Source organism: Cyprinodon tularosa, unplaced genomic scaffold, assembly GCF_016077235.1.
Source record: "Cyprinodon tularosa strain WSP-4 unplaced genomic scaffold, ASM1607723v1 ctg296, whole genome shotgun sequence".
NCBI classification, from domain to species: domain Eukaryota; kingdom Metazoa; phylum Chordata; class Actinopteri; order Cyprinodontiformes; family Cyprinodontidae; genus Cyprinodon; species Cyprinodon tularosa.
In genome coordinates, this window is record NW_024039003.1 from 125,489 (window position 1) to 145,873 (window position 20,385).

General features: G+C 39.4%; 1 protein-coding gene across 1 annotated transcript; it reads right to left on the reverse strand.

The window, feature by feature from the left end:
- Positions 1-421: 421 nt before the first annotated feature.
- On the reverse strand, positions 422-19,910 carry zgc:101540 (hsFATP2a_ACSVL_like domain-containing protein). The gene is made up of 10 exons (XM_038291196.1): positions 19,380-19,910; positions 15,730-15,939; positions 10,276-10,434; positions 10,082-10,206; positions 9,817-10,011; positions 9,538-9,628; positions 6,963-7,161; positions 6,785-6,882; positions 6,566-6,696; positions 422-829 (listed from the first exon to the last, which is right to left on the reverse strand). The coding sequence occupies exons 1-10, from the start codon at positions 19,855-19,857 to the stop codon at positions 653-655; spliced, it is 1,863 nt and encodes a 620-aa protein (XP_038147124.1). The 5' UTR covers positions 19,858-19,910; the 3' UTR covers positions 422-652.
- Positions 19,911-20,385: the final 475 nt, after the last annotated feature.

A 20,385-nucleotide genomic window follows, 5' to 3' on the forward strand; every position in this document is an offset into this window, starting at 1 on the left:
TGGTAACCCCGCCTCCTGCTCTCCTCTATCTTGTCTGCTGTCATGATTCATGCAGCTATTATTTCATCCAAATGAAAAATGGAGAACAGATAAGCAGATCATGGCTTGTCTACAGTGAAAAGAAGGACTGGGTTATTTACTTTGGCCTTTTTGGAAACACAGGAAGGAGCAATCAGCTAAGTGAGCTTAGTGCTTGGAAAAAATCTTTCATTCCTTTAGAGACAGCATGAAAAGTCACATTTCTTAACATTTCTCTATCTGTAGAATGGGTCTGTTTATGTGTTGTCTTCTCAATTTAGAGGGCCCCCTGCCTGTCTTTACCTAGGGCCCCACATTTCCTGAATCCGCCCCTGGTTATCAGCTGCCAATCATTAAAGCAGTTCTTTGATCTGATCAACAGAAGACAGGAAGCAGATGCGAATATTTTTATTCTAAGGATTTATTTAAAAACATTCTGAAACACTCAGGATGATGAATTAAACATCTGTAGAGGTGTGCAGTGAATGTGTTAATAAAAAAAGAAAATCTTTAAACAAACAAGTGCTGGGTCAAAAGTTTCTCCCTGAGATTAGTTGATTAAGGTCCAACGGATGAGAAGTTAATTCCTCAATTAAAAAATTAAAATAAAACCAAACGTTGAGTCACGTCTCTGTTAGAGTTTGACCTTCCCGGAGCTGATCTGGCCGTAGATCTCTTCTGTCAGAGGGCTGTAAGTCTTTAGGTCAGGATCCAGGAAGTAAAGCGGCTCGTTAATGAGAGCAGGGCTGAATCCCTCCTCCACCAGCTTCACCTTCTTCATCTTGAACGTTCCCGTCATCTCCAGGGACGGCTGCGGAACAGGAGGAAACACCAGGCGTCATCAACTGACCCCATTTCTTCTATAAAAACGCACACTGCTTTTATAATTTCTTTATCATATTTATTTTCTTTTTATTACACTCTTTGCTTAATGTTTTTGTTTTATATTGTGTTAAAGATCTGGTTCTACACCTTGAAGCTTTCTCCCTCTGGTTCGTTTTCCAGAAAATAAATCACTCACACTGAAAAAACGATCTAGAAATAAGTAAAAATTTCTTAAATTAAGTGTACTTGCCCTTTATTTTTGTAGGTAAATGAGATAGTTTGCCAATGGAATGAGTATTTTTATTCTTAAAATAAGATAATTAGATATGTACTTGAAATAAGACAATGTAATTGTGTTTTCTTATTTTAAATGTAAATTGTCTTGTTCCGTTGGCAAAATGTCCCTTTTACGTCCTCAATTCAAGAACAAATATAGTTATTTTAAGATTAAAGGACTTATCTAGATTTCAATTTTTTTCCAGTGCAGGACAAACGCTTTAAATACACTGCAAAAACGATCTAGAAATAAGTCAAAATATCTTCAATTAAGTGTATTTACCCTTAATTCAAGTAGGTAAATAGGATGATTTGCCAATGGAATGAGGATTTTTACACTTAAAATAAGGTAATCAGATAATATACACTTGATATAAGACAATTAAATTGTGTTTTTCTTATTTTAGATGTAAATTGTCTTGTTCCATTGGCAAAGTGTCTCACTTACCTCCTCGATTCAAGAAAAAAATGCACTTATTTTAGGAAAGAAATGACTCATCTAGATTTCCATTTTTTCCAGTGTAAGACTTCATAACTTATATGTACACTGCAAAAACAATCTAGAAATAAGTCAAAACCTAAATTAAGTGTATTTACCCTTAACTTGAATAGCTAAAGGAAATAGTTTGCCAATGGAATGAGTATTTTTACTCTTAAAATAAGATAATTAGATAAAATGCACTTGAAATAAGACAATGCAATTGTGTTTCTTATTTTAAGTGTAAATTGTCTCGTTCCATTGGCAAAACGTCTCTTTTACCTCCTCAATTCAAGAACAAATGCACTAATTTTAAGAAAAAAATGACTTATATAGATTTGTATTTTTTCCAGTGTATTAAATAACCAGAGGACATGACGGCACATTTTGATAGAAATTGTGATTTTACTCTGATCAGAGAAATTGCTCAGAGTTACAGAAGGCAGCTGCTCACCAACCGGGCTCCCTGTGGCGCTGACAGAGAGAATCATTTTATACATCTGCAGTATCATCATCTTATTCTACATCAAACACGTTAGCAGATGATTAGCCATCCATGCCTCCAGCCTTTTAAAATTATTACAATTAGTTCTTAGCTGAAGGACGCCGCTCAAATTCCATTCTTACATTTTTTCTACGTTCAGAATTAAGATTTTAACTGTAACCGGACAGTGAAAATGTCTTAATTAGATAAACAACTGAGGAAAAAAATCAGTTCTGACGCGCAACAGGCAGCTAATATCAGGGTGTAATAAACTCACACATCATCAGGGATAATTATCCTAATACTGCGGATGATTAGGGCCAGGCTAGAGATTTTTTTTTCTTCTACGTATTTCAATAATAAAGTCGTAAAATTAGAAAATAAAGTCCTAAAATTATGAGAATAAAATTGTATTTTATAACAACTCCTACAAGAAGCCCTTTGTTCCTTAAAGTGAGGAAAGTGGAGCATCATGTGAAGTTCTACTTTAGCATCGGTTTGACAGATCAGGAAATCTTTTAGCAGCAGCATCAAACTGGGAAGGATGTCAAAGGGGACTCTGGTTGCTGATTGGTGGAGCTGGTCGGCCGTCATCTGCTGGGCGGAGCTCCAAGCTTTCTTTCTGAAACGGTTTGCTGTATGATGACTTCATTCTCGTAATTTTACGACTTTATTCTCGTAATGCACTGGAAAAAAATCGAAATCTAGATAAGTCTTTTTTTTTTGTTAAAATAAGTGCATTTGTCTTTAGATTGAGGAGGTAAAAGAGACATTTTGCCAATGAAACAAGACAATTTACACTTGAAATAAGAAAACACTGTTGCATTGTCTTATTTCAAGTTAATGTTATCTAATTATCTTATTTTAAGAGTAAAAATACTCATTCCATTGCAAACTATCTCATTTACCTACTCAAATTAAGGGTAAATACACTTAATTTAAGAAATGTTTACTTATTTCTAGATTTTTTTCCACCGTCTTATGACTTTATTCTTGAAATAGAAGAAAAGAATCTTTGTCCTGGCTCTAATACTCCGTCATAATCCTTAAAATTGTTTTGGGCTGCTAAAAAATTAATTAAGGGAACAACCTTCCATTGCTAATTAAATAGTTTACTTCTTTTTTTTTATTTTAAATGGCTCACGAATCACCCTGATTTTAAAAACTCAATCCTTTGCCTCGGCTTTCTGAACTGTGCGAGATGTTGATTTTATTCTGTGATACATTATTTTAAATTACTTTTATTTTATTATAGATTTTAAAGTTCTGATTTTAATTTAGTCTTTTATGCTTGTATGGTTTTTTTTGAGTATGTGTAATGGTGTTGTGTTGTTTCACTGTTCAGCACTTTGGTCCTTTGAGAAGATTTTAAAGTTCTTTAAAAATGAAGTTGGATTGGATTGGAAGGGTGTGGGAAAAAAATCGATTTGGCAATATATTGTGATTTTTGGCGTCCCAATATAATATCGATCCTTAAAATTCAAATATTGTTTTTTTTTTTTTTTTTTTACATTTTTTCCCTAAAACATGGAACATGTGTCTTCAGGCCAGTTAGTTCTACGTCAGCTTGAACAACTTAATTCGGCCAATCATATATCAACGGTCATCAATCTAATCTTTTCGGTCATAGCATCTTGATTCATGTGTCGCAGCTAATTGTCTTTATACTAAACTGAACAATTTTTGTTCTCTACTTAAAAAACACCTGCAAAAATTTTCTATTTTTTATTTAAAAATTCAATATATATCACAGATTAATAAAAACCTAATTTTATTTCAGTGTTAAATTCTTTTTAAAGTAACAGATTATAAATAAAAATGACCTTTACTGGTTGATTTTTCTTTATTCGGACCTGCTGATGTTTAATTGTTTACCCCCAAAGTAGATGGTATTTACGATACTTTTGCTGCTCTAAGTGAGTCGCTCTGTCAGCTAAAGGTTCTAGAGCCTCTGTACTCCAGTTAACGATTAATCGATTACCGAATTAGTTTACTATTTTTTCAATAATGGATTAATCCGACTAATTGTTTCAGATCTAATAGGAACTCTGTCCAACGTATAGCTTCCATTTTGTGTAACGAAACTTTAAGTTACATTTTAGAACAGAATTACAAAAAACGTATCTGCACAAAATCAGGTAAACGGGTACGAGGCAGCAGCGAAGAGAGGACAGGTTAGCCTGCAGACGTGGAGCTTATGGCCTGTGGTGCTGACTAACGAGATGCAGAGTCGGCTGAACATGAGGAAACTCTCCTAATCAGTGCAGGATTGAAGACTGGAAAGGTTGTTTTTTTTCTCAAACATAAAGAGGGACACCTGCCCCCCCTGCTGACGCTGCATCCTCTGGTTTATAGATTCAGCAGCGTGCAGGAACGTCAGCCATAGATCAGAAACAGACCACTGATCTGGTTTAAAAACCTTAAAATTCATTTTTGCATAATAAGCAAGTAGAGTTTCAAAGCAAACTGATACAAATAGTTTAAACATGGAAACCAGGTTTATCACTTTATGAGGCTCCTTCAATCACTGCTCTGACTTTCTGTGTGTAAAAGGAAGGATTATCTAATCCGCTGCTGCTGTCGACCGTAAAAATGCCTGATTTTTGTTCACATTGCTCCAGTGATCCCAGGAAGCAGCTGGTTTCATCCCAGTTAGCTCATTTATTAATGAACTAACTGGGATCATATTTGTACGGAAGAGGATTAGGGCCAGTGGAAAAAAAAAAAAAAGTTAACTGATTTTGAAATTTTATTTCAGTTTAGTTCTGAAATAAAATCCTTAGAATTCTGACATTTTTTCCCATGTTAAACTGAAATAAAATTTCAAAATCAGTTCACTTTTTTTTTCAGTGGCCCTAATCCTCTTCCGTATATTTGGGATCTACTGAACTAAACTGCTGGATTTTTGGTAAACAATTAAAAGTTATACTTTAATAAAACAAGATTTCTGGTTGAAGAAACATCATTTTAGGACTTTTTTTTAACAGACTTTAAAAAAATGTTGCTCGTGCAGTTTGCTTTTAAGTAAATAAATGAAAGGAAAAGTTTCAGAATAAAACTTCTGAAAGTATAAAATTATTCCATCCTGTTCAATAAATGATCAGTGTTTTTAATTCAGAGTAATTTTCATGTGAATGTGCTTTACTGGAGGCATCCATGTTTGTCAAAGAACACTACTGCCACCTACTGGTTAGTGACGTCACGGTGCGATATCGGCTGTTGATCAAGTCCCAGTGCTGTATCTGGTGTTTGTCACAACGCGCTATTATCCAAGTCATCTTGAAAACATTCTTCTTCCAAATGTTGGCTACATATTACGGGTTTTTTCTCTGGCCAGAAGTTCGATGGCAAATCCTCCCTCTTCAAGTTGGCGATCCAACGACCAACCCGTCCGTGGAGGATCAGGAATCAGAAAGGTGGAATAACTCTTTTTTTTTCACTTTTACCCGATGTATTCCAGCATCCAGCTGCCATGCACGTGGGCATTGTCAGTTTCACTATAGCTCTGGTGAATTTCAATGGTGAAGTCCTCTGGAAACCTTCAATAATTGTTGTTGATTGCAGATGTGTCTAGTAGTTCCCATTGATTTAGCTTGGAAAGCGGGGAGAATGGCGCTAGGCTTACCGCACCGTGACGTCACTGCTGGAAGATGGCAGGAGGGAGGGGCTACTAGATTTGAGCAAAAATGGCCGCTCCCAGACTCAGTGATCGCCATTTTTTACCGATTAACTCTAAATTCCTTTAATGACCGCGAACGTATTAGTTTTAGGTAAAATAATGATCCATTGATTATTCCCTGCTGACCAGATTTTTCCTTTAAACAGAATCCATTGAAAAGCTGCAAATTAGGTTAAATATAAATAATGTTTTATGGCTGTTATTTTAAATTTTTTATTTCCTGCCTTTCTGCCTAAATATGTAACCTGACTCTGCCAGATGGATTTACTCCGCATATCCATCTGAAAACCTTCCGTTGAAGTAATTTTGGGAAGGGGCGAAAATACTGGTTAGCTGATTGGCCTATGTTGGTGATAGACGGGTCAAATAAACCAATCAGATCAACGCAGCATATGACGTACTAACAGAGCGACGACGAAGAGGAGCCAATTGATAGATCAAACTCTTGGTGTAACCAGTCGGGAGAAGAGCAAACACATCTTTTCCTCTGAGAAAAGCCTCCAGAGCAGTGTTTTGCTCTTCTTTCAGTGAAGAAATACTCTGTAATTCCGATAAAACTTGCTCGATAGCCACGCTAACGCTAGTTTCATCGGCTGAAGCCGCCATGTTCTTTAGACTGAACTGTCGCGCTTCTCGTTGCGTCACACCTCAACCCGCCTCAAAGCCAACACTGATTGGACGTTCGTTTGGTGAACGGCTCCAAATTTTCTTTAACGGAGAGTCTCCAGACTGATCTGCGAGTGAAACCTTGAAAGCTCGCGAGATCAGGATGGTCTCATGAGGCTACTAAATATGATGATCTCACCTGAATCCTGAGGAATCTGGGTCTTGCGTAGGCCGGCAGGTAGGAGACGACCTGCTTGTAGACGTCCGTGGGGTCAAAGGTTTCTCCTTCTCTCAAAGTGATGGCTGCCATGCCGATCCGTCCCTCATGACCTGGTGATCAAAAAAAAAATCAAAGAAGCTAGTTTTTCTTTTAAACTGAAGGTTTTATGTAAAAAAATTAATTTTCTGGCTTCTCTACCTTCTGCTTTAACGCCATAAACATTTGCCTCCCTGATGCAATGAGCCACCATGAGGATGTCCGCCACCTCCGACGTGGCGACGTTTTCACCTTTCCACCTGAAACGGGACCAAAGAAGAAGAACCGTCTGCCTCCGTGTCAGCAGGAGGAACCTCCATAACGCTGAGCGCCCGCTCACCTGAACGTGTCTCCAACTCGGTCCTGAAAATACAGAAAGTTCTCGTGGTCGAGCCGAAGCAGGTCGCCGGTGTTGAAGTACTGGTCGCCTTTTTCCAGGACGTTGTAAAGCCTCTTCTTCTCAGTCTGATGCTTGTTGCCGGCGTAACCCACAAAGGGAGACCTGTGAGTTATCTTTCCCACCAAGAGCCCAGTTTCACCTGGACAACATGAAGGTTTTACAAAAAAGTTAAAAACAATCCACTGGATTTTGCTTCCAAGTTTGAAGACGTTTCGCTTCCCATCCAGGAAGTTTTTTCAATTCAAAATGTCAGAAATAGGGTTGAGTTCCAGGTTTTGGCTTAAAAAACATGCAGATTAAACCTGATAAATGGGTCCCCCCCTTTGGAATGGGGGTCGTTTTTTTTCTTTATTAGCCTGCAATGCCCCATACCCGTCTTTGGCCGTTTCTCAATCCACTAGAACGCGAGTACGGACTCGTGTTCTCGCCAAGTGTGTTCTTGAAAAGAACACAGAAAAGTCTGGACTTGGGGAGAACAGGAGCACGCAGAATAAATCCGAGTTAATTGGAAGAGAAGCGCACTGATGACATCACAAATAAGGAATAGTTGTATTCATGGGCGTAGGTTTGCACAGGGACCATAGGGACATGTCCCTACCAAAATTTTGGAAGGACCTATTTGTCCCTACCAATAATTGGATGTAAACAACATGTTTATAATTTACTATACAGCAGCCGCTTCTTTTCCTCTCGCAGCTTCTCTGCCTGGTAGCTGCAGCTGCCTGCTCTTTCCTGTCCCTTTCACATAGCAGCGCATCAACTGTGCTGCGCGGTTTAACTCTGATTATTCTGCCTTAAGTTCCGCCTTCTCTCTTTCTGATTGTGTGTTTTCTAGTCTGTATGTGCGCGCGCGCGGGTGCTTGGAGCGTGAAAAAAAAAGACGCTAAAATAAATTAATATTGGGCTACGAAACTAGTCCAAATTAAAAAAAAATATTATCTACGCTAAAACAGGCGAAAGCTTCTGATTTGAGTTCTGTAAAGAAGCAGGAGAGAGTTTTTTGATTTGTGGAACTTGAGAAATGTAAGTTAACAACGTTATGATTTCTTTTATTTTATCTTTTAATCAGATAGCCAAAGGCTCCTTAAAGAAGATCTTTTATGAAATGAAACCAGGTGAAACAGAAACGTTTAAACGTTTCCTTTGGAGGAGTTCTGGATATTAACAGACAAAAACAATTTTTTTTTTACTTCTTAAATGCAAAATGTTTACATATTTTTTACAATCTTGGTATAATTCCTGCTCTAAGTGAGTCGCTCTGTCGGCTAAAGGCACATTTTAGTGGCCCTATATTCCAGTGAACGATTAATCACTTACTAAATTAGTTCACGATTATCTAAATAATTTGTTAATATGATTAATTGTTTCAGCCATAGATAAAATACATGAAATTAGCTACACAGAGTAACTACAGCCCAGATGTACATGATGTCTTCTAATATTAATATTTTAAATGCTCAGTGTCAGTTCCTCTTCTAGTTCCAGTGCACATGTAAATACAATACATTTCTTTGCCGTCTCTTGAATGTATTATTTTGCATGATCCAGAGAGAGCATATTAGATTAAAAAAAAAATAAGAGTGGGGTTTACCTCTGTTTACCTCTGCACAATTCTATATCTTCAGAAGAAAACACAGGATAAATCCACATATTATAGACTATATTTGGTTAAACAGACACTGTCTTAGTCGCAGGTAAATTTAAATGCAATCCTTTTCAAAGTGGAAAAAGTCCTAATTCCACATTCATCAGAGCCAGTTATGCTTTAAATATTGATAAACAGCATCTAGTGCATGTAGTGCTTATAAGATTTGTATTAATGTAGCAAGAAATGCTGCTGTTCTCTTTAAACAAAATGAGCCCTGAAGCTCACATTAAGCATAAAAAAGAGCATGCATATTTTTGCAAAGAACCAATGAAACTGAAGAATAGTGTCCCTACCAAAGTTGAAATCAAACCTACGCCCTTGGTTGTATTAACTATACATTTAAAAGGAGTTTTATGGGGTCCCCAGCAACTCGAGGCCCTAGGCAACTGCCTAGTATTGCCTAATGGTAAATCCCCCCCCCACCGATCTGTGATTTCAAAACTTGAAAGTTTTTCATGATTTTAAAAATAATCAAATCAGGGGAAAATGGGTTTCTAGAATCAAGAAAAACAAAACTAAATCTCAGGGAATCGCTGCTGAAACCAGGCGAAATGATCCGTCTGTGCTGCAAGATCTTTCTACTCGACAAGATTGATTTAAGAATTATAAATCTAAGCATACTGAACACTTGAAATAATAAAATAATGTCTTATACCAAGTGAATTATCTAACACTTATATAGTTCTTTTAAATCTTGATAAAAACCAAATAATTTGCATGTAATTTGGTTTAAAAAGAAAGAACTAAGATCTGGTTTGAGTTTCATTCTTCTTTACAATCATGAGCTACTTTGTGCTGATATTCCACACAGAATGAGGTGAAATCTGGGGAGTAATCTGTGTTTACATCAGAGGCTGGGTCACTCACCGATTTCTGCTTTGATGCACAAACCCTCTGAGTTTCTGATCGGTTCCTCCTTCTCAACATCAAACTTGATCAACATGCAGGGAAAGATAAACTGGGAGGAAGAGAGCAGTCAGTGGAGCGGAGCTGTTCAGAAGTAAAACACTAAATGCTGTCAAATAACAGTCTGTCACGCGATTTAAAGGAAGCATAACCAGTTCATCTCTACAACAAGATTTCATTCTGAGATCATGATGCTGGAAACATGATTATTTTTCCCCGTTTTGAGCGAACTGCTCTTACCCTGTGCAGGAAATTGATCCGTCCCACGGCTCCGATCTTTGAGGTGTAGTTGATGAAGCCGATGTTGCCCTCGGTGGCGGCATACAGCTCTCTGACCTTAATGTCCCCGAATCGATTCAGGAACTCCCTCCAAACATCGGCTCGGACTCCGTTCCCGATGGCGATTCGAACTTTGTGGTTCTTCTCATTCTCTTTCTGCACAAGCAAAAGAATTGGAAGTGGAGAAGTGCAGAAGCTTCCCAGAAAGGGTTAAAAAAAGTCTCACCTTGGGCATGTTGCAGAGATAACGCAGCGTCTCGCCGATGTACTGCATCACCGTCACGTTATACTTCCTGCAGTCGTCCCAGAACTGAGAGGCGGAAAACTTTCTCTTCAGCACGATGGTCAGACCTGGAAAAATACCAGCAGATCAGGAGTCGTCCAAGCCTGAAGCTTCCGGCGCTTCTCTTGAGTCCTTACCTCTCTCGATTCCTCCGGCCAGCCCGATGAGGAAGCCAGCGCTGTGATACAGAGGCAGGTTGAGATAGAAGATGTCCTCTGCAGTGGTTCCAGACGCCGCCTGGACGAAGGAGGCCGCCCACACCCTCTCATGGGTGACGACGGCTGCTTTAGGCAAACCTTTAACAGTCAGAGTGAAACGCGTTATAAAGATCTGTTCTTATCCTCTGAACAAGAAGCTGCGTCCATTGATGCATAGAAACAGGGGTGGATTTAGGAAATTTGGGGCCCTGGGCAAAGACAGGCAGGGGGCCCTTTGAATGGAGAAGGCAACACATAAACAGCCCCATTCTCCAGATAGAGAAATGTTAATAGAATAGACATCCATTATCTGTTCTAGGTTGTGTCCCTCTCTTCTTGTCCCTTTTCTTCTTGTTTTCCTCTCTATGTTTTGTACTCAGCTGACTTTTCATGCTGTCTCTAAAGGAATGAAAGATTTTTTCCAAGCACTAAGCTCACTTAGCTGATTGCTCCTTCCTGTGTTTCCAAAAAGGCCAAAGTAAATAACCCAGTCCTTCTTTTCACTGTAGACAAGCCATGATCTGCTTATCTGTTCTCCATTTTTCATTTGGATGAAATAATAGCTGCATGAATCATGACAGCAGACAAGATAGAGGAGAGCAGGAGGCGGGGTTACCAATCTACTCGCTCTGGAGAGCAGAGTTCGCTGCTTTTAGATGTTGTCTCCAAAGTCTCCAGTAGCAGAAAAAAGTCTCTAGATTTGGCGCTAGGAGCTTTTTAGAAATCAAAGTGCTAGAGGGGTCTGAAAAGTGGCTAAATATAGCGACTAAAGCGCTAAGTTGGCAACACTGCTCTTTGCATGGTTTGTTTTCAAATGGTTTGCTGCTGTCTGTTTGGACCTTTCTGAACATGTGCAGCAAATGGACTGATCCAATATGGTGGACACTGAAGGGGGGGGCTGAGACACACTTAATATTATCGGCGTTCTGATGGCATTTTAGCCAAAGGAATTTTATCAAAACATAATTAATGTGCACATATAAGGAATACTGTATTAACTATACATGTAAACAATTTTATGAGGCCCCCAGGAACTTGGGGCCCTGCGCAACTGCCTATTATTGCCTAATGGTAACCCCCCCCCCACCCCACCCTGCTTAGAACTACAGATAAATCCCGTCTGATTTCTCTGTTTAACAGGCTGTAAAATCTCGCTCTCTGCCTCTTCATTCACCCGTCCAGGTCTGCATCATCCTACCTGCTCAATCAAACAGCCAGCGGGTGAATTCAGAGGCCTGCTGGTAAACACATGGGAGGATTTAGCAGCTAAAGAGCCGTAAGTTATCCGTGTTCACAGCAGCTGATGCAGTGGACCACGAACAACAAAACATCTGCAACGGTAAAGAGCTGCAGCCTGCAAATCAGTTGTGGGCGTCCAGCAAGCGGCTGCAGGCGTTAGTCTGAGCCAGGCTGGTTTAGGAGAAAAGCTCTGCGGTTCCAGCACATCATTCAGGTTCAGGTTTAAGTTAGTTCGAGATGGGGGGGCTTGAGGAAGAAAGTAAAGATAGGAAGGAGGGCAGGAAGCTCTGCTGAAGCATTGCTGGACAGTAAAATGTCCTCCTGTTTAGGATCCATTGACATCTTCCAGCAAAAGCTAACATGATTATAATTTACTATTTTTCTGGTATTTTAGGTCCTGTTGAAAAAAGTTATCTTCCAAAAAGAGACATCTTTCAGATCCTCAACCTCATTTAAAAGCAGGCAGGGATTCACATATTCTACCTTACTTTAGCACCAGATCCATCTATCGAATCCGCCATTCTGTTTAACAAAAATTTCTCTTTTAAAGTCCCAGAAGAGTTACAAACACATGTTTATGTTTGTGAAAAACTGGTGACCCTGAAAATACAGCTCGTTCTTTTTCTTTTCTATAAATAAAAGTTAAAAATGATCCATCTGAAGTCAGAACTTTATCCCAAAAAAAGAGGAAGTTACAGATTACCAAACAAATGTTTTACTAAGTCTGTGTGCTTAGTCTGCAGAGCGTTTACACTTAATGCCCGTCCAGAACCAGAATTCAAACCTGGTTCATGGCTGCAGCTCAAAACACAGAGACCAAGGTCAACTTAAAGGAATACATTTTATAATAAAAGATGTCTAACATTTTGTTAGGGGGGCAATAATTGTTCAACTTTGGACTTTTTTAAGTATAGAAAAAGAAAACATTTGCCTTAACAATGTGCAGCTGTGCTGCTGCCATCAACACCTTTGTTTCTAGATGTTGGAGCTTGGCCTGTTTTCCAGTGTAGTCCTGTTTCTCTGACTGTGACTAACTGGTAGGGGTGTAAATCACATCCATCATGGCGATTCGATTCAGTATCGATTTCCTGACCCAACGATTCGATTATTTTCGATACTCAAGAATACACCACGATTCGATTCGATTCGATTAATCGATTAATTGGTTAAAAAAAAATTATTATTATGTTTTTTACACCTTACAGGCTAAACAAAGTTTCAAGTTTGAAATAAATCAATGAAAGCTGTAATATCGTTATGAATTTTTTTAGCGCCACGGCAGCACGGGAGGTAGAATTACGCCCAGGAGCAAATGGATAAAAATAGACCGGAGGAAAAAAAAAAACATGAATCGATTATCTTGCGGACGTATCGATGCATCGGATCGTCGGCTTTTGTATCGATGCATCGATACAAAACGATTATTATTTACACCCCTACTAACTGGATGTGCTCTCTTCATCCTCTGACATGGGAGCTGGCTCGGAGCTCGTCTGCCTGGCTGTGTGTTTCCTGGACGGGGAAACTTTTGCAGTTGCATTTTGTATCTATGCTTCTTTTTCTATGTCTGCTTCTGTCTCCTTGAACCCCAGTGGGCCTCAGCAGATGGCCGCTCACACTGAGCCTGGTTCTGCTGGAGGTTTCTTCCTGTTCAAAGGGAGTTTTTCCTCTCCACTGTCGCTACAAGCATGCTTAGTGTGAGGGATTGCTGAAGAGTCAATGAGTCGATGCAATCAGCTGGTTTTCCTTAGAAAACTTTGAATCAATCTGACTGGATGATCTGGTGAACTGGAAAGTGACCTGAGATGACATGATGTGAATTGGAGCTATAGAAATAAACTGAATTGAACTGAACACTGGATTTTTTTTCACTCACTAAATAATTATTCTTGATTTTAAAGTATAATCTTTTTCCATTACTTCAGACATAATAAAAGATTTCTGTATTTGAAAAAGATTAATTTGTATTTTTTAGCTGCGGTGCAGCGGTAACTTTTAAAGCACGTTTTAATTTAAAGTCGTAGCCCTTTAATAAACTGATGATATTTTCCTTTTAGCATCGATTGAAAAATAAAAGCAGATTTTGTCAAAGTTTGAATTTTCCTAACTGTTCTTTCATTAAGCTCCAGAATTAGTCGATGACATTCATTCTGAATCCGTGTATCATTCGTTCTTTCTATTTTCAATTGTCAATCAAAAAACAAAAAATCAAAAATTGACTGGTTATTTTGTTTTTTATCGTTAAACCAAAAACGAAAAAAGGATTGGTTTTTCATATTTCAATTCTAAGCTCAGATCAAGAATACGAAATGGAAAAACGGACAGCAACGCAGAATTTGATTTTAATATTTAATCGGTACAGTTTACATGACCCGGAAGTTTGGTGGAGCGTTAGCTAAAAAAACTATTGGCTTACTCCCACCACGTTCGATCAAACTGCACCAGATAAGGCAGTCGGACCTATCAGCCATGGACAGTTACGTTTTATTTCGAGGATCCAAGCGTGTGACTCTTGAGGAGGACATGACAACGGAGAAAATTTGCAGGATTTTCCAGGTATAACTTTTTTCTTGAAACTTTTCTGTGCACTGTACTTTTAACTAGCAACAACAAACAGCTTCTCGATCAACATAGTGTGTGGTTCTAGCGTCGCCATGGTAGCCACTTCATTACCCCAACTGCTGCGCAAAGAGCTATTTCCGGGTCACGTAAACTGTACCGATTAAATATTAAAAACAAATTCTGCGTTGCTGTCCGTTTTTCCATTTCGTATTCTTGATCTGAGCTTAGAATTGATATATGAAAAACAAATCCTTTTTTCGTTTTTGGTTTAACCATAAAAAACAAATAACAAAATAACCAGTCAATTTTTTATTTTTTGTTTTTTGATTGGCAATTGAAAATAGAAAGAACGAATGATACACGGATTATTCTGGATGAAGGTAAAAGTCCCGGGCGTAAAAGCATCCAAACTCGCCTCAGACAGCGAGCGATCTACTGTAGCCACTGGGGGCAAAAATGCGATTTCTATTTCAAAATAAAATGAAAAGTTGCATTTGGTTACGTTTGTTTTTTTAGCAAAGAAACCACTTAACTCTTTATAGGGCGAGGTACCGTTTTTGATCCCCTTACAAATGGACTCCCCCCGTCCCTCAGTGAGGTCTAGAATCACTAGATCTATATCCATTCATTCAGCAAAGATGCTGCTACATGGCTTCACATCTTATTTTGGCATTTGACCAATTAGATGAGCCCTTGAATGATTTATTACCTGTAAGAGCCAAAGTTAAGGTTTATATTTTGTTTATTATTTTGGTGGCACAGGTGTTCAGATCTTCCCACAGCTGGGGGAATTGCTTAGGGGGGTCCCTTGTTATTTTAGAAGAAAGGAGTGCACCCAACAGGGAGTTGGGTGAGGGGGTTTCTGTCAAACTTTTCTGTTGACCGTCATCATCATCACTGTTCTCATTGTCATTTGAAACTTTTTGAAATATAAATAAGAAAGAAAATGCAAGTGCGGCTCAGGATGGCTTCTTGGAGAAACTTCTCAGCCAGCAGCGGCTCTGTTGGTGGATCGAAGTCGCTACGTTACCTACTGTAGATTAAGTTGGAAAAAAAGGTAAAAAGTTCATTGAAAAGTTCAATAATTAATAAGCCTAGTTTACATTTATATTTAGCTTTATAAACTAAAAAATGTAAGTGCCAGTATCAGCATTAATGCCTCTAAGGTTAAGTTGGACCAAATAAAAATGTGTTTCTTTCACTTTCAGAGAATTTTTTTTTATGAATTTGTTCTAGAAGCACTTTTGTTATTTTTCCTAATATATTCGGGCAAGTTGGCGTTTCTTGTTATTACATTGGCATTAATTTTTCTATCAAAATATCCATATTTTTGAATGTTACAAAGATAATAAGGTCTTGAACTGGATTCCAATAAAACTATTGGCTTGGAATTTAGATTTTTCAAAATATTTCACTGAGCGCCCTATAAAGGGTTAATGGTTTCCTGGGTAAGGAAACACAGAGCATCACTAAATATACCGACGCAGAGAGCGATGATGCGTGCTGAGGTAATTAGCTTATATTTCCATCAGACCAAACAAAGGGAGGGGTTTTTATCTGCCTCAGGTGTTTTGCAGCTGAAGCAGTGAGTACCTGTGGTGCCGGACGTGTAGATGTAGAGAGCCGTACTCCGAATGTGAATGTTGGCCCTCAGCTCAGGGGACAGCGGCTCGTCTGAGGCTTCAGCTATCTTGTCAGATAAAGCGGTGATGCCTTCAATGCTGCAGCTGTCAGACAGGAGGAACACGCGGATTCCCTGCTCTCTGAGCGTCGGCAGCACCTCCTTCACAGCATCCAGCAGCTCTGCGCACAAAGAAAGGATTCAGCTGGTGTCAGAGAGCGGCGTTACGTAACGCTGCACATGCAGGCCTGGGTCGTGTTACCAGAGTCCACCTGAGGAACACAACAACGTGGTTCTGGACGTTTATCCAACGCTGCTTTCAACTTTTCTTTATTAAACCCTCTCATCCCTACCCAGACTAAAGTAATCACAACCTCTGAAAATTAGACATTTATTTCACGATCACTGGAAAAATTATCTAAAAAAAGTAAAAATTTCTTAAATTGAGTGTATTTACCCTTAATTTGAGTAGATAAATGAGGTGGTTTGCAAATGGAGTTAATATTTTTACTCTTAAAATAAGATCATTAGATAAAATGCACTTGAAATGAGACAATGCAAGTGTGTTTTCTTATTTTAAACGTAAATTGTCTCGTTCCATTGGCAAAATGTCACTTTTACCTCCTCAATCCAAGAACAAATGCACCCATTTTAAGAAAAAAATACTTATCTAGATTAGATTTTTTTTCCAGTGATTGAAAAACTGACCTTAAAGGAATAGGCTTGTTTGAAAAAAAGATGCACAATAAAAACAAAACAAATGTATACGTCTTCAAGTCATAAGAAAGATGTTGGGAAGAAAAAAAACATGCCAGAGGTATGAATAATTTTGGCTTTAACTGCTGATTTCAGCCTAAAATAGTGGCGAGGCAGTCATGATGAAAACAAACAAAAAAAAGCAAGAAAAGTTTAATGGAGTCATTGTGAAAATAAACAACCGTCATCTTTGTTTTCCTGAGATGTGGATCTTAATTACAAAACAGCCGATATAACTTAGTAATAACCATAAATAGGAAAGATTAAAACTTTAAAATCAAAGTAAATTTGACCCAACAAACATGAAAGAAGAAGAAGAATCATTTAATAATATAAAGCCTTAAATGGCCAAGCTCCATCTGATATCAGAGATCTGATTGTTCCTTATGTTCCTAACAGAGCACTTCGCTCTCAATCTGCAGGTTTACTAGTGGTTCCTAGAATTTCTAAAAGTAGAATGGGAGGCAGATCTTTTAGTCATCAGGCTCCTCTCCTGTGGAACCAACTACCAGTTTTAGTCCGTGAGGCAGACACCCTGCCTACTTTTAAGGCTAGGCTTAAAACTTTCCTTTTTGATAAAGCTTCTAGTTAGAGTGGCTCAGGTTATCCTGAGCTATCTCTATAGTTCTGCTGCTATAGGCTTAGACTGCTGGAGGACATAGGGACCCCTTTTTCATCATTCTGCTTCATTCTATCTCTATTCTCCCACTCTGCAGAATCTGTTAGTTCAATCTCTAACGTTCTGCTCTCTCTGCTTTTTCTCATAGTAGCTTCATCTGGTCTGTTCCTGTTTGGCTGTGACTCCATCCTGGAGAGAAATATCAGCTGTGCTGCTGCCATCAACACCTTTGTTTCTAGATGTTGGAGCTTGGCCTGTTTTCCAGTGTAGTCCTGTTTCTCTGACTGTGACTAACTGGATGTGCTCTCTTCATCCTCTGACATGGGAGCTGGCTCGGAGCTCGTCTGCCTGGCTGTGTGTTTCCTGGACAGGGCCGCCTGTGGAGCTGGTTGACAGTTGCCTTTTGTATCTATGCTTCTTTTTCTATGTCTGCTTCTGTCTCCTTGAACCCCAGTGGGCCTCAGCAGATGGCCGCTCACACTGAGCCTGGTTCTGCTGGAGGTTTCTTCCTGTTCAAAGGGAGTTTTTCCTCTCCACTGTCGCTACAAGCATGCTTAGTGTGAGGGATTGCTGAAGAGTCAATGAGTTGATGCAATCAGCTGGTTTCCCTTAGAAAGAAAACTTTGAATCAATCTGACTGGATGATCTGGTGAACTGGAAAGTGACCTGAGATGACATGATGTGAATTGGAGCTATAGAAATAAACTGAATTGAATTGAAACTTTTAATGCACCTTCCTGTCTAATAGTTTCACAAATATCTGAACAACTTTAATCAAACCCTGGTGAGAGCACATTTTCTTCTTATTATATCTATCTGCATAATTCCAAGCATCCGCTTGCTTTCAGCACCACCCATAAGATGAATAAATGCTTTCCTGCTCACTCTGCATTCAGTCTGAACTAATTCTGCTTTACTAGAAGCGTCTGGCAGCAGAGCGATGGGATTTTATTCTTACTTCTTCCCTGATGGAGGGAATAAATGGTAGAAATGGGTTCGAGACTATTATCAGTGGGAGTACTGGGTGAAGACAGCAGTTCTAAGGAAAAGGTTGAGCAACTTCAATAAAATATCACCTGTTTATTTATATAACAACCTTATGGAAAAGTTTGGGAAATGAGAACTAGTCCTTCCAGTGTGTTTAGATCCAATCATCCCGTCCTTTCAAGGAGTTTCGTTAAGAGATAAGCCAATCGTTGTTGATCACTTAGTTTGAAATCCAAAGGACAATGAACAGGTTATCCATTTTATTATTACATTACTTTTTTCTACAAATCCCTAGTTGTTAATAGTGCCACTTAAATACCACTGCATGTATTTGAAGTAAACGTTGCGATCAGAGCCAGATTTAGAAAATGTGGAGCCCTATGCAAAGACAGGCAGGGGGCCCTCTGATAGAGGAGAGCAGGAGGCGGGGTTACCAATCTACTCGCTCTGGAGAGCAGAGTTCGCTGCTTTAAGATGTTGTCTCCAAAGTCTCCAGTAGCAGAAAAAAGTCTCTAGATTTGGCGCTAGGAGCTTTTTAGAAATCAAAGTGCTAGAGGGGTCTGAAAAGTGGCTAAATATAGCGACTAAAGCGCTAAGTTGGCAACACTGCTCTTTGCATGGTTTGTTTTCAAATGGTTTGCTGCTGTCTGTTTGGACCTTTCTGAACATGTGCAGCAAATGGACTGATCCAATATGGTGGACACTGAAGCGGGGGGGCTGAGACACACTTGATGGCATTTTGTTATGTTTGTCTAAGTCTAAGAGGAAAATCAAACAAATAAAAAGAAAAAAAAACTGATATTCCAGATGTGATGTCACCAAAGGCGTATTAAACTGGAATGATTGATCTTATTTTAGTTAAACCAATTACAATAAAATAAAATCAAAGCTGAGTAAAAACCGTTTTATCCAAAGGGAGTGAATGATTTTACAGAAAGGCTTGAGTTGTTTAAAGTGTTGCAGCTCTGAGTTTCCCTTGTTTTTAAAGACAAACCACCATGGTGTTAACATGCTGAAACTGGTAAAGCAATGCCTGATTGTGTTTCTAAGGAACAATATGTTCCTTCATTTTAAAGGATCGTTTCCTCGGACGTGCGTAAAAGTCTGGCAGCAGGAATCCATATTTGCGCAACATGAACCTATCAGTGACTGATTAGTGGACTTTGATTGCTGCCTGCAAGCCTGTGAGTGAATTAGATAGTGGCTGATAGACCCTGCTGTGCAGCTGCATAGTTTGATTACATGTTTTAATAATCTGACCTGGAGAGGTGAGCAGCACTTTGGCCCCGCAGCAGGAGAAGCAGTGCAGCAGGGACTTGGATCTGATGTTGAAGTTGAGCAGAGAGGCCGGGCAGCCCAGCTTGGCCAAACCGAGCCAAGACAACACGAAGTTGGGCTCGTTTGGCAGAAACAGAGCCACCGTGTCCCCCTCCTTCAGCCGGGCTTCGGCCTGCAGGGCTCTGGCCACCTGGTTGCTCTGCCTGTCCACCTGTGCGTAGGAGAAGGAGCGCCCCTCGAAGTGGATGAAGACCTTGGTGGGGTGTCTCCTCGCTGCGTCCAGGAAACACTCCAGGATGCTGTAGAAGGGTTTGCGCTTCTTGTAGCTGATCAGCCTGAGGCTCAGCTTGAGGCTCCTCAGCATAGAGACGCAGTCATCCCAGAAATACGGGAGGAAAGTCCTGATGTACGCATAGGAGAGGAGGGCCAGGCCGAGCGCAGCGGTCAGCCACATGGACATGGCTGCAGGCAGGCAGGCAGGCAGGCAGGCAGGCAGAGCGGCTGGAGCCTCCCTCCGAAAACAGAAAGAAATGTGACAAAGTTCATGGGTTTAGTGGAGGGCGGCGCTCAGATCAGCCCCACTGAACCCTCCCTCACCAGGGGGGAGGAGGGGGGAGGCTTGTTTTTCCCACAACCTGCAGCCAGACAGATAGATCTATATGGATAGATCTATAAAAATCCATATAGATAGATCTATATAATCTATATAGATAGATCTATATAGATAGATCTTTATAGACCTATCTATATCTATAGATAGATAGATATATATAGATAGATCTTTATATATCTATCTATATAGATCTATAGATAGACAGATCTATCTATAGATAAATAGATAGATGTATTTCTTTTGATAGATCTATTTCTATATAGATCTATCTATAGATATAGATAGATCTATATAGATAGACAGATACATCCATATAGATAGATCTATTTCTATTGATAGATCTATCTATATAGATAGATCAATTCTGATAGACAG

What these genes read in the sequence shown, in the direction of transcription:
- zgc:101540 (XM_038291196.1), bottom strand. Translation starts at nt 19,857, where the DNA reads ATGTCCATGTGGCTGACCGCTGCGCTCGGCCTGGCCCTCCTCTCCTAT. An exon ending in CTACACGTCCGGCACCACAG is followed by an intron (nt 10,435 to 15,729) that starts GTACTCACTGCT and finishes TGACTGTTAAAG; the next exon opens with GTTTGCCTAAAGCAGCCGTC. An exon ending in GGCCGGAGGAATCGAGAGAG is followed by an intron (nt 10,207 to 10,275) that starts GTAAGGACTCAA and finishes GTATTTTTCCAG; the next exon opens with GTCTGACCATCGTGCTGAAG.